General features: G+C 42.3%; 2 protein-coding genes across 2 annotated transcripts in view; both read right to left on the reverse strand.

Moving 5' to 3' along the window:
• The window catches only part of CTNNAL1 (catenin alpha like 1), a 59906-nt gene extending 59589 nt beyond the window's left edge, over nucleotides 1-317 (reverse strand). The window contains exon 1 of the mRNA XM_081237157.1: nucleotides 86-317. Within this exon, the coding sequence (XP_081093283.1) occupies nucleotides 86-226 (141 nt within the window). The 5' untranslated portion in view covers nucleotides 227-317. The remainder of the gene's footprint in view (nucleotides 1-85) is intronic.
• A 2986-nt stretch (nucleotides 318-3303) lies between these two features.
• TMEM245 (transmembrane protein 245) overlaps nucleotides 3304-14536 on the reverse strand; it is a 101692-nt gene continuing 90459 nt past the window's right edge. Inside the window, exon 17 of the mRNA XM_081237156.1 lies at nucleotides 3304-7313. Coding sequence (XP_081093282.1) covers nucleotides 7268-7313 — 46 coding nt within the window. The 3' untranslated portion in view covers nucleotides 3304-7267. The remainder of the gene's footprint in view (nucleotides 7314-14536) is intronic.

Consider the following 14536-nt stretch of genomic DNA (forward strand, 5'->3'; position numbering starts at 1 on the left):
CCGGCCCCTGCCGCGAGAGCTACCGCCGCCATCGCGGGCCGCGGCCGGAGGGAGACGCAGGGGCCGCGCGCGCGCGCCCCTTTACCTGAGAAACCAGCGGGAGCAGCGTCTGCTCCACCGAGCGAGTTTTGATCTCGAGTCCGGAGTCGAAGGCGAGGCCAAACGGGCCGGAGCCGTGCACTGCCCCGGCGGCGGCACCGCCGGCCGGGCCCGGAGAGGCGGCCATGGCCCTCAGCCCGTCGCGAAGCCCAGACGCCGCGCCGCTGCGGACCTGCCGCCCGCCAGCCTGCTTGCGCTCCGCAGCTGCGATGCACCCGCGCCGCCCGAGGCCCCACCCCGCCGGGCCCGCCCCCGGCACGGCCCCGCCCACTCTCCGCCTCCACGCGCCCCAGTCTGGAGTCCGCCCTGCAGCCCCACCCCCTAACCCGGGCCCCGCCCCTTCTGTCCTCTGTCCCAAATCCCCATCCTGTCTCTCTCAGATCATTCCTTAGTGGGTTCCACACACGTCTCGCCCCTTCTAGAACAGAGAAACAAGATACCCGAGGGCGTCCCACGGCCACGTGGCTTCTTACCAGGGCAAAGACATCCGTGCCAAGCGAAGCTTCCCATGCTCCCCAAAAGTGACTCGTCCTAACTCCGAATTCCCCGCGATTACTGGAACCTGCGCTGGGATTGAAACTAACTGGTAGACCGGGACCAGAGTCAAGCCTGTAGGGAAGGGCTTTTACCGTAAGACGGGAATTCTACAGGTTATAGTTTTTCTGGAGCTTCTCGGGAACGTCCCATTTCCCCCTTCCACCCTGCTCTTTTCCTAACCGTATCTTTCTCACAATTTCAGCTGGACTGAAGATGAAACTTTTGATAATGCAGTCGTTTAAGGAGTATCTGGGTACTCGGCAAGAAAACAGTGATCTGGGTATCTTCAAGCTACTGTTCAGAATTACTCTTCAAAAGGAAATTAAATAGAACATATGGAAAAACTTCACCTCTGCTCAACACTATTACTTTTTAAAACTACTTTTCAAAATTACTTTTCCCCTCGTGCCTAGCACAGAGCAGTTTCTCAACAGCTGTTCAGTAACTGAAGATCATTAGTGTGTATCTCTGACTAAACTCACTTAAGGGTAAGGCTAAGAATCAAGGAGCCCCTGTGTGATGGAGATGGGAGGGAGAACTGGACACCTGTGACCCTAAAGTTTCCAGAAGCAAACCCAGAGGAGGCTGACAGAAGCACACACCCTGTGAAAGGGTCCTAGGCTTATGCAACAGACTGAGAAACATGAAGAAATATTTTGTGAACTAGCATATTTGCCAATAAGAAACTATCAAGAGTAGAAAACAATCTGAATCTGAGGCTGGCTAGTCCACCCCTTACACCTTTGCCAGGATCATTTTCTCCATCTATAATGTCAGATTGATGAGCTGAATACCACACCAGCTCGAGGTGTCAGAAAGCTCTTTCCCAAGCACTGAGATGTGTTTCAAAATACCTCCACTTGGGGTTCAGCTCCATCTGCTACTGCTGCGTAGATTATCTTTGCTATTGAAGATAGCCATACCTTAGGTTTGTTTTCTTCACTCAAAACATGTAGTTCTTTTATCCAACTTTGAGTCTCACTCCCCAGCCACCCACCTCATCACTTCCTTATCTACCAAAAAGTCACCTTCCCCTGGGCTCTGAGGGCTCCAGCCTTAGCCTTGGACCTTTTCACCTCTTTAAGGTGCTCAGCACCCACTCCACAGGTACATCTTCCCTTATGTAAGTTGCCCATATTTCATAAAAATTCAGTGTCAGCACTGGTGTCAAAGAAAAGGCAAGATATAAGGCCTAAGAGATGGATGTATTCTTGAAAGTTTGACTTCACTGAAGACCAAATTTCTCAACAGAAATGAGACTAAGTTTACCAACTGATTCATTCAACACATTGTAATTTTATTTCAAAATATAAATATTTTGCATTTACAAAGATGTTACATCAGTTGGTTGTCAAAGCAAGTTAAAGCTAAGAAACAGTTTGTGAGAATAAAGGTGTATTGTTGTATTTGAATAATCTTTTTTTACTTTCAAACCATCTCTACTTTGCCTGAGAATGTAAAGATGATACATTTTCCAGAAGTTACATAAGCAATTAAAACTATATATCCAGGGCTTCCCTGGTGGCGCAGTGGTTGAGAGTCCGCCTGCCGATGCAGGGGACACGGGTTCGTGCCCCGGTCCGGGAGGATCCCACATGCCGCGGGCGGCTAGGCCAGTGAGCCATGGCCGCTGAGCCTGCGCGTCTGGAGTCTGTGCTCCGCAACGGGAGAGGCCACAACAGTGAGAGGCCCGCGTACCGATAAAAAAAAAAAAAAACTATATATCCAATCTTGGTTTCAAAATCAAATGGTATTTGAAATACACTCCAATCACCTAGACAATCACCTAGACAAGTGGCACTGCAAAAGCACAAAAGAAGGGTTTTCTTTGGGATAACTACAATTGGAGTTACACTTTCTGGGTCACTGCCATAAAAAATAGTATTTGTTAAGAAGCCAAAATGATGTTTAAGATCTGCTTCCATACCTTTCATAGTAAAATATAAAGCTAGAAGAAAAAGTAAGAAACCAGGTGTGGAGTAAAGAATTCTGGACTTGGAGTCAGAAGCTCTGCACCTGAATCCTGGCTCCATTATTTTGTGGTATAAACTTAAGGGAAAAATCACAAAAACCTTTGAGCCTCCAGTGCCTCATCTGATAATACTTAGACCTGCCTGTCTCACAGGGCTGTTATGAAAGCATTCTGAAAACTATAAAGTGCCACACAAAAAAGCATTATTAAAATGTAATATCAATATATCACCACTGTATTTGCACACTAACTGATCTTTGAAAAACTTTCAAAACTAAAACACAAATACTGATTCTACACACCATAGGTAGAAAAGAATCTATACTTGAGGTATAGTTCTGAATAGCAAATACGTTTTCTTTCTGGTATCTCACTAAACTTTGAGATATATTACGGTTTACATGGTGGATGTACCATTCAGAATTCCATTAGGGATGTCTTCTAAAAGACCTGTAAACTTTTATTTGAGAGCCATGTTTCCCAAAGGACATGGAGTCCTTGGAGCTGCTCTGAGAAAAGGAGGATGGGGCGCAGTTTAAGGTCAAATAAGTCTCGTAAACACAGTCTTTGTCCCCTTATAAATTCACAATATATAAGAACACATTAAAAACTCTTCGAAGTCCTACAGAAAGGAAACAAACTCAGCATTCCTCAATTTTAACTGACCTTGGAGTCCCCACCCCCCCCACCCCATAAACACTTTTGTTCTCTTGTAACATCTAATAACATCCCTTGCAACTACTGCTATAAGGAACACATTTTTCCAAAAGCTGCTCAACTACAAGAGAAAGGGAAGAGAAGTAGAACAAAGGGCTGAGAGAAAAAAGAACTTACTCTGCTCTGAATTGTTACTGACTGGCTCTGTGTTAGAAAAGACACTTTAACCTGTGGATTTGTTTCCTTCTCTAGAAAATGACAGGATCACCTAATTAGATAAGGCTCATCTGGCACAGAATTTCTGACTCCAGGATGCAGGCAGAACATCTTGATTTGTAATTCTCTTGATTATTTTTGAACTACCAAAAAAATTAACTGTTCAGTGGTTTCACATAGCATTCATATTTTTTGCAGATCCTCGATAAGTTAATGAAATGAATATATTTTAATGGCAAAATGGGTAAAGACAAGAAGTACATAAAAAACAAAGAAATACTTGTTCTTGGCGGGAACTAGCATTTGGAAGTATGTTGCCAGAGGCTATAGTTCTACTGCGAAATGCCTAGTCTAATACTTTTATAAGGATCTTGGAAGACCCTTAGAGGAGACTGCAGGGGTTTTCCTATAAACCTTGAGGTTGAAAGTTCTGGATAACTCACCTAAAATTACTTTGCTCTAATCTAACCCCTCATAGCCTGAATTTCTGAGCATTTCTTGCTCAGTAGCGACACATCCTGAAGCTCTAAATACAACCAAAGTGGGAACTAGGGGTTCTAGCAAGTCCTGATGGGTCACGATGGGTTCTTGTTAAGACCAAGGTTAGCCAGAGGACCTCATCTGCAAGCCCTTTAATGGAATAAACTGCTATTTCCAAAGCTACTTAGTTTGTTTAAATAAAACTTCTTGGGTATCAAGAGTCAATGTGCACCAGTCTCAGAAGTCAAGGGAAAACTCTGCCAGCTAACCACCTCTAATGGAAATGGGTGTTAAGAATCCTTGCAAACTTAAGAATAAATAAAACTGGTATCTAAGGCAGCCTGGCAGAGATCACTTCCAGAAACAGAGAGCGTGATAGGAATTTTGGAAATGAAGCTGGACTTACATGACATGGAGTTTATGCTGAAAATCCCGTGCCTCATTCTCGGAAAAGAGAGGAACATACTGTGTGGGGAGATCTTATCCCCTCCATTCAGTTTACAATTGAGTAGTGAATGGGACCTTCAAACTCATCTTCAATAAAGCTATAAAATGCAGGACATTGTGATAGGATTTCTGTACTATGTTTTTACTGAAGCTACTTCTACTTCATCAATGCATTATCTGTTCCTAGGGAAACTTCTTCTTTCTGGGTCAAATGCTGAGAATCATCTTTGAGACTTGAGCTTGAAACTCCTACTCTTTCATATCATTTGATCTCAATGCCTTATGAAGATCTGTAAAACCTCCTCACTGTATCTGAGGGGGCATGTTCTCTCTGTTTTTGAGGGTTCCAGGAAGACCTTCCCCAGCTGCAGGGACTTCAAGTCCTTAGGCTGTTGCTGGAGTACTGGGGCAGTTCAAGTTTCCTGACAGGACTGGGGAGTACTCTGGGGTACCTCTGCTCCTGATACCTCAAGGTGATACTACATCATTGCTAATTTTGGCAGCTCTAAACTATTCTCTTAGGGCTCCGAGTCCCCCTCTAAGGACCTGGTATTCACACTAATAATGATGACCAGCAAGAGCCATATATTACCTCAAATTTATACTTTTGCAATATCACTTTACAGAGCTAAAAGCACTTTGGAAGAACATAATTTGCATATGCACACTAACTGACTGTGCATAATATTTGCCTCTCATAAATATGTGCTAATCACAGCTGTAAACTTCTCAGTATACCATCAACAAAAACAAACCTGATTTCTTTCTTAATACTTTTAATGCAAAATTTTTAATTTTAGCAATACACATGATCTGGCTAAGATTCAAGGTGAGAGAAGGCCTTCTTATGAGTTATCCCCTACAGCACCCTGTACAGTGCCCGGCATAGAACCTAGAGTCTGGCAAACTCTCAACCAATGTTTTACTGAATGAATAACTGAACAAGTGATTAAAGAATGAGTTACTTAGTGCCACTTAGTGCCAGATGTAACACTTGGTGGAATACCAGATTGTAATTGTTGGAAGGATTCACAGGAAATATATGAGATCTGTACAGTCTACTCTACAGACAAAGACCTCATGGTAGCCTCTTTCCTAGACGGACTTTTTCTGAAGTAATATCAGAATAAATTTAAAGTAATTATCATTAACTATGCTTCTCAATGAGAAGATATTTTAGAAAAAGATGATTTCTACTTTTAAATGTTTTCCAAAAATGAAATCTTTGTTACTTAAGAACTCTTTCTCCTCCATACTCCTCTGGGGGCAGAGAAAGAGCCTGAAGATTGTTTTACACAGTGGAAAGGGCACAAAGCTAAGAGCTGGGTTCTAGTCCCAGCCCTGTCATTAACCTTAGGACAAGTCTATGCAATAGAACAGGACACCTATTCTACCTCATAGCACTGGAAAAATTGTGTAAGATATTAAAAGAAACACTACAATATAGCAGAGTTGGCAGAGTGTGGAGTCAGAAAGATGAGGTCAAATTTTACTAAACTTCACAACTTTTGAGTTGGTCACTTTTCTGAACCTTACCTTCCCCATCTGTGTGAAACTGTTGCAAAATAATGTAAAGCTATATGAAAGCTGACGTGAAGTGCTTGTGAGATAATATGTGCAAACAGACTTGGTCAAATGTAGAGCACTACGTGGTTACTGGGATCTCTGAGATAGTTTAAAAGTCATCATTGAATTCAACAAGCATTCATCTAGAGTCTATGTGCGGGCTTCCCTGGTGGCGCAGTGGTTGAGAGTCCGCCTGCCGATGCAGGGGACACGGGTTCGTGTCCCGGTCCAGGCAGATCCCACATGCCACGGAGCGGCTGGGCCCGTGAGCCATGGCCGCTAAGCCTGCGCGTCCGGAGCCTGTGCTCCTCAATGGGAGAGGCCACAGCAGTGAGAGGCCCGTGTACCGCAAAAAAAAAAATAATAATAATAATAGAGTCTATGTGCAAGGCACTGTGCTAAGTGATGGGAAAATACCTCAGAGATATAAAATTTTACTGCTAATAAAACTAATTGGTCAAATTCCAAATAGTGAAACAGGGATACTTTTAATGAATCAGAGCACTGCTGCCCCTGAGATTTTCTTCTTAAAACATTTGGAAAGAAAAACATTACAACATGAATTCTATCATACTGTTACCATTAATAGCAGCTTAATAAGAATTTAATTTCAATGTGGTCAGCCAAGTTTTTAAAATTTGGCAATAGAGCAGTAGGGGATGGAGGGAGAAGGGGAGGAAGAGCTTCGGTCTTTCTGTGGTCTCCTGTGGTTGTAACATACAACTAACTGAACTTCAAATAAGCCACCTGCCCTTACACTGAAGATTTGCTCTTCCTCACAGAGAGGACCATACACTGTGGAAGAAGGGAGAAGACTCATTTTTCCCACTCAAGCAACTACATTCTCAAAAGTGAAAGCCCTCTTCATGGAAAAGTGACTGTCACAGAAACGTTTAAGAACAGATTTCTTAAAACAGGAGAAAACTACATTGTATACAGCAGGTAGTTTAGGACTCTTTAAAAAACTTTATAAATACATATTATAATATACATAACCAAAGTGGGAAAATTTCAAGCCATGGTACCAGTTTATAAACTGAAACTTTTCAAGCCATCTTAACAACAGTTAAGTGAGTAAACCACATTTCTGAGCTCCAAAGCTGTGCTTTAAAATGCAAAGCACAGCAAGTCCTCTCTTGTCCGGGCATTCTGTATGGAAGGCTAGGAGGCTTCTGCTTCTTCTCCTGGGCTCTGTTTGCCAGGCACAGCTGAAAGGATAGGAGGCCACAGCTGAGCTAAACTCACAGTCAAGGTTGAATTTCCCAGAGAAATCACTGCGGTTTAGAAACCAAGTCAGTCTACTGAAGGCTTCAGATCTTCAGAAATGTCACGGAAAGCCCTTTAAGAAGAAAGACAGAATGATTAGTTTTGCTTTTGGAAAAGGGGAAAAAATAAAACCACAGAGAAGGGAGGGAGGGAGGGAGGGAGGGGTGGAGGAAGGAAGGAAGGAAGGAAGGAAGGAAGGAAAGAAAAATAGCATCTAACCAGTAATTCATTGCCACAGAATATCTTATTTTTATAATTTGAGAGCCTTGATGAGGTTATGTAGTCACTATTTTTTTCCTGATATTTTCACTGAGTATTGTTTCAAAGTCTGATAGCTGTCTCTCAATCTTTAGTAACAAGAACTCCAGGTTTTTGGAGGGTCCATCCAAAAGACTATTTCCCCAGACTCTCTTGAAACTAATGACCATGTGACTAAGATCTGGCCAATTCGAAGTGTTGAGTGAGTTCTGGACAGTGTACTTAAAAGAGAAGGGTAATCTTCAATCCTTCCCCCTTCTTGCTGACTAGAAAGTAGACACAATGATGTTAAAGAGAAAATCATTAAGAGACCAAAGATTAAACGTTAGCAGGATAAGTTTTATTGCAAAATAGGAAAACTGACCCAGCAATGTCCAAGCTCTGAGGATTGTGGTTCAGGGCAGGAGAAATGGGGTAGGTCTTTTCAACAGATGACCTTGTACTTGTACCGTCTCTAACCTACATCAAGCAAGCCAAGTAAATGTAGCTAATTGGCAGGCAATATCTGGGTTGGATGGAGGTGGTCTGCTGCATCTTTGTGGTGCCTACCTTAGGACTATAAAAGCTAGTTGGCCTTTGCTACGTAATTTTTACGCCCAAGTTAAGATGATATCACCCAGCCAGGTCTGCATCTGTGTTGGCAGCCACATGGCCAGGTCAGAGTTTATCAATGAACATGAGCTCAAGCACCCATCTTAGATGAAAAGACCTCACACCAAGGCTGGCGTTAAGGTAGGGCAAAGCTTGGCATGGATGTTTGTGGAACAGACACACTAGTCCTGATCTGCCTGCCTCTGCACTTCTTACACCCAGGAGAGAAATAAACTTCTGGCTCATTTAAGTCACTGTTATTTTAAGTTCTACTGATGGTGGATTTTTTTGAGTTTGTTTTTTGGTTATAATACAGGCAAATCTATCTTAACTGATACAGATATGAAGCACAAGTTTATTACCATCCTTTTAGATAGAGGTTGCCTTGCTCCTTTACAACAATGTCACCAATTAGGAGGGTTCAACAGGCAGGGCAGAGGTAAATTAAAGACTAACCCTTTAGCACAATGTAGGAAGTACTTTAATGTCAAGAGGGGCACAGGTAAAATGTTACAGAAAAAAGATTACATTCAAGGATGCTCAGTTATCTCAAGGCTCCTTCACTGCATGAGGCCCTACATCTAAAGGAACAGCTTTGAGGAAGGGGTAAGCTTCCTGGCTATGGTTCCTGTGGCTCTGAAAGGGTTTATATGTGACATGACTGAACCCCATGTTGAATATATGCTGATAGGTCAAAGAATTGGAATGAATTTTTCCTTAAATATTTTTTATTTATACCTGGAGAAAACTTCCCCCAAACTAAGATTTATACAGACACAAATGTTTTATATATATATTAATATCCATCTATCTCTACATCCATCAAATCAGGGTTTCTCAACAGCCGCACTGTGGACCATTTTGTGCATTGTAAGATGTTTAGCAGCATCCCTGCCTCCACCTACTACAGCTGTGATGATGAACATGTCTCTAGACATTGCCAAACGCCCCCTGAGGGGAGCAAAATCACACCCTCCTCCCATGAACCATTGCTCTATATAGCTATCTACCCATTTATTTATATATCTATTTTTCACAGTCTCACCTAAATTTTTGTTTTTACATTTGTGTATAGGCAAAGCTGGCTACAAGTTGCCTCAGACTATATGAATTTCAAGTAGCACTTAATTCTGGGAAGCCCTGGAAAATCTTTAAAACCAATAACCAAAAACTTGTCAATATTTCAAAGTATTTTCCAACACCCAAAACGGTTTGTAAACTCATTCTTTGATACCTTTTCAACTTTCTAAGATACCGGCAAATTTGAATCTCTAACTCTTCAATTCCCCTAAATTATGAATGAAAATTTCTGCCTCAGGGCAAAGATGCATGAAATAAGATTAAGACTGTGGTTCGCCTGGCGACTGCTTTCTGTTGACAAGTAAGCTTAGCTGTGACCTTGAAATTCATACCTGCTATTCAATTCCGCCTCCAGGCCAAGAAAGTCTCCACAAGGACTCAGAAGAAAGAAAACAAAGTGAAGCAAGCTAAGAAAACACGGGGGGGGGGGGGGCCGGGGGGGCGGAGCGGAGGTAATGTGTGTGTAAAACCCTATAGAAGTAACACTGATCTTAACTGAACCTCAATTATCTCCTGGAAAACAAACTCCATAAGCTAGAGATAGAGAAATAATTTCTTTCTGGCCTCATCAAAGGCACAGTACTAACTAATCTGCAGGGCTCATAAATCTGTAACTCTCTAGATTAGGAAGAAACAAAGGAATAAATATTGCATTGACAGTATTTCCTTCTTTCTTTCTTTTTTTTTTTTTTTTTGGCCTCAACGCGCAGCTTTCGGGATCTTAATTTGCCAACCAGGGATTGAACCCAGGCCCTCGGCAGTGCAAGTGCCGAGTCCTAACCACTGGACTGCCAGGGAATTTCCTTAACAGTATTTCTAAAAATGGCAAATGTCCTACCTAAACCATCTAAATACAGTATTCTTTCCCAAGCCATAAGGCTTATTACACTCCTTTGAACCATAGTGGTAGAATTTCTCAAGAACAAGCAATGCACAATGGGGCCACATGAGACTGGGGGGCACAGAGGACTGCTGTTAACATTTTATAGTTCCTTTAAGAGCAATGGAGATTGTGCGGTGTGATTTCTCATTTACAATCTCTGCTCCTTGGAAATATTTTGGGATCTGCTTCCCTTGAAGTTTCAATGAGATTTTAAAAAATCCATTTATGTGAATGTTTAAATCTTTTCTGATTTAACAACTCAAGAGTCGTTGACTCCCAGCCTCCCAGAGAAGCAGAGTAAATTGTGGATGTTTAACTTACTTTCGTTGGCCCAGGATAGCAAGTGTGTATTTCCTAGACCCTCACCCGCACATCTTGTGACAGAGCACGTGTCATCACTATTACGTACATTCCTCCCCTTCCAAAAATTTGGAATAAAGTTCTAAGGCTGGAGTTTACCATGGCCCCTCCTCTTTTTATCAGCCTCACAGTTACACTGCAAAAATCTTTTAATCTGATCTGCTCTTGGTTTCACTAATCTATTAATTCATCAAATTTTCATTGAGCACTTTCTATTTGCCAAACACCATGCCAGGAATGGTAACACAGCTGTAAACAAGTTAGACATAGTTCCTACCTTCAGAAAGCTTACCAATTAGTGGAAAGACAAACACACATTTATATAATAGGTATTAAGTTAGGATACGTGGAAGATGCTATGGGAACACATAGCAGGGACATCTTATCTAGTCTAGAGAGTTCTAGTAATGCTTCTCCAAAGAAGAGTACTTTAAGTAAAGGTTATGATACTGGACTTGGCTAGAAAGGGGGTAGTATTCTTTACAGAGGGGAAAACATGTGCAAAGATCTCACTGATTCCACAAAACTAAACAAGTTCAATATCCCTAGAAAAGAAAATGTAAGGCAGGCAACAGAGAGAGATGAGTCTGCTGAGGGAGACAGAAGGCACGAAAAGTCTGATGGGCCGATTTAAAGTTTCAACTTCATCTTGAAGGCCATGGGAAGCCACCATGGGAATTTTAAGCAGCAGAGGCATTTAACAGTTATGCTCCAGAAAAACCAGAGAACAAGATGGGAGGGAAGTAAGACTAGAGGCAGGGACCAGTGAAGAGGATGTTGAAGAAATCCTGGCATTGGGTCAGCACCATTGGGAAGACAGAGGAATGAACAGGTTCAGGAAAGTTTTTAAGTGACAGTGTCAAAGGAGAAGCACCCACCAACGGAGGGGGAGCAGAGTCCAGCCCCCCTCCCACCTCCAGTTCTCCTTTGTCCCTCATCATCCTAAACTGGAACGATGGGGAGTACACTCCAACTGAAATCCTTAAGGTCAATGTAAAGACCTGGAGGCGTGGTGACTGTTTTTTGGAGAACATCTTCATATCTTATTTTGCAAAGACAAAAATAACTTCTTGCTCTATAAAAAGTAGGATGTGTTACACCGTAGCTTAACTGCCAAATACTGATCTTTCTTGACTTAGGATGGTATTACGTCCCAATAAACCCACTGTAAGTTGAAAATATCAAGTCAAAAAGCATTTAATACACTTAACCTACGAAACATCATAGCTTAGCCAAGCCTACCTTAAACATGCTCAGAACAGTTACATTAGCCTACAGTTGGGCAAAATCATCTAACACAAAGCCAGTTTTATAATAAAGTGTTGAATGTCTCATGTAATTTACTGAATGCTGTACTGAAAGTGAAGAACAGAACGGTTCTCTGGGTACTGCATGCCTGCAGGCCTATCAGTTGTTTCTTTACCTGATCGAGTGGCTGATTAGGAGCTGCGGCTGCTGCCCAGCATCACTAGAGAGTATCGTAACACATATCACTAGCCCAGGAAAAAAACAACATTCAAAGTTTAAGTACAGTTTCTACTGAATGTGTATCACTTTCATACCATCACAAAGTTGAAAAAATCGTAAGTTAAACCTTCTTAAGTTGGGGACCATTTGTAATTTCTTTTATGAAAAGATACTGAACTTTGTTTGAACTTTGGGTATTAAATCATGAAAGATAATCACAGTCAGTTAAGATAATGCTTCTAAAAAGAGCAATGAGTTACTAATTACTCTATCCTAGAAAAAGATAAAGCTGAGTTCCTAAAGGGCCACATTCCAGCTGTCACCTCCGGTCATAACAAGGTATGACAGAGGGCAAAGGAAAACTTGAATACAGAGAACAGGGTTCCCACAGGAGTTCCTGCGACAGGCCCTTACTTTCTACTTACAGGTTTTTCTGAGCTTTAACATTCAGAGATTGCTGCTCAGTTTTTGGTAGGAGTGAAATAAGTACATCAAATCAAGTCTGATTATCCTGTCCAAAAATCAAGAAAGTACTTGAAAATGTGTGACAGCAGGGTGTTTTGATCCTTCCCCACACCTCCCAAACAGCCCCAGTGTTAACAGAGAACAGGGGGAGCAATAGGTTCTGATTATTGAATCAAGGCCAAAATAGTTGGGAGCCCAAAGCTGTGCTGTGTCTGCGACATTCACCCTTGTGAAATAGTGCAACCACCACGATCAACAGTGAGAAGCAGAGAAAGGGGGTCCACCCTCCTTCATCTTTCCTTAGGTGGACAGTCATTCATCCGTCTGAAGATACATGGCAGTACACAGAAATAGCCGTGCAAATGGGTCTTCTCAGCCACCAGTGCCTCCATCTGCAATTAGAAGGTATATCTGCCTAATGGAATGAACAATCCACCCTCCATTATCACACTGTAACAACATGAGAGTTCCTAAGACAAGCCGAACCCTTCCACAGCTCATGCCTCTGTAGGGACTATTCCCTCACAGTCCATTCATTCCTTCAACTAGGAAGAGAGCACTTTCCAAGGTTGACAGGTGCTGTGGATACACCAGTAACTAACATGGACATGACCCCGCAGTAACAGCAACCACAGTCAAGCGGGAAAAGACAAAGAATCAAGTATATAAGTGAAAGTCATACGAGAAAGGAAAGGTACAAGGTGCTATCTGTAAGAGCATTAAACTAGCAGAAGGACGTAACCTAATCTTGGGGGTAGGGAAAGCCGCTCCCATGAACTGACACTTGAGTTGCGATCTGAAGAATGATTAGGAGTTAACTAGGCAAGGAAAGATGGGGGAGGGGGAGAGTGTCCAGACAGAGAAAGCAGCGTGCTTCAAGTCCTAGAGTTTGAATGGAGCTGGTGTCACTGAGGCCCTGACACAAAGCCAATGTGGCTGCAGCTCAGACAGGGGAAAATGTTTCAGAATTCGTGAAGCAGGCACAGGTAGATCATGTAGGGCCTTGGAAGGATTTTGATCTTCCTTGTAAGGACAATGGGAGGCCAGTTTTGGTAAGCACGACCAGATGTGCCTCCATTCTGAAAAGAAAACATCCGCTGCAGTATGGAAAAGGGACTGGAGGACAGTAAGAGTGGACACTGAGAGACCGGCTGGGAGACTGAGATGCCTGCAGCAGTCCAGGTGAGAAACCTAACAGCTGGGCCCAGGGCAGGTGGAACTGGAGAAAAAGGGGAAAGGACAGGTTTGAGATAAAACTGATAGGGCTTGGTAAAGATGGTTACTGAGGAGATGGAAAGTCATAAGGATGACCACACACTGGCACATATAATTAGAGGGTAACATCTACTGAGGAAGGAAACAGAGGAGAATGTTTTATCTTGTTGGGGCAGGGGGGGAGATGATTAAGGAAAAGAAAGATTTTTAGTTGTAACACACCAGCTCACCTGCTTATTACTATGTGACTAGAGGCAAGTTAACCTCTCTAAGCCTGGATTTCTTCATTTATAAAATATGGAAAACAATCTTTCCTAACCTCACATGAAAACATTGGACAGATTAAGTAAAATAAGACAACGCAGGTAAAGTTTTATCACAGAACTTGGCATGCTGAGTCGCAATAAATGTCAGTAGGGGTTGTTTGTTACTATTTAAGAGGTCATTTAGACTTTCCACTAGAAAGTGCTGTGTTGAACACATAGTTCCTTCAGGCCTTCTCAAAACCCCATTAGAATGCCAGTAAAAAGTGTTTTTTTAAAGGCATAAACCTACCTGAAAAAAGAGGAGAAAAAAGAGAACATAAGAGGTTAAGAGCAACAAATTTTTAGAAGATGGAAAGCAGATGAACAACTGCTATGACCCAGCATAACCTAAAAAGCTGAATCCTAAGCCAGAAGTTATTCAGCAAAATTGCCCATAAGGCTCAGGAATTGGTGATATCAAGTAACTTTGGAAGTGGGGTTGAAGGTGGGACTAAACACAGAAGGGCTGCTTTAAAGTGTACTTAAAAAGCAGTAAGACCAAGCTGTCAAACTCTGGGCAGGAGATTAAAAGATCTTTCTCTGAGGAATTTAGCAGCCCCAAAGGGAAACCAAAAAGCACTGACATCAAGGGTTGCACAAGACAATGGTCCTGGCAGATTATATTATGGTAACACACATAATAACCAACCCACAGATCCTGAGTAGTTCACT

The sequence above is a fragment of the Mesoplodon bidens genome (genome assembly GCF_964165515.1).
Source record: "Mesoplodon bidens genome assembly, chromosome: 6".
Classification (NCBI taxonomy): Eukaryota; Metazoa; Chordata; class Mammalia; order Artiodactyla; family Ziphiidae; genus Mesoplodon; species Mesoplodon bidens.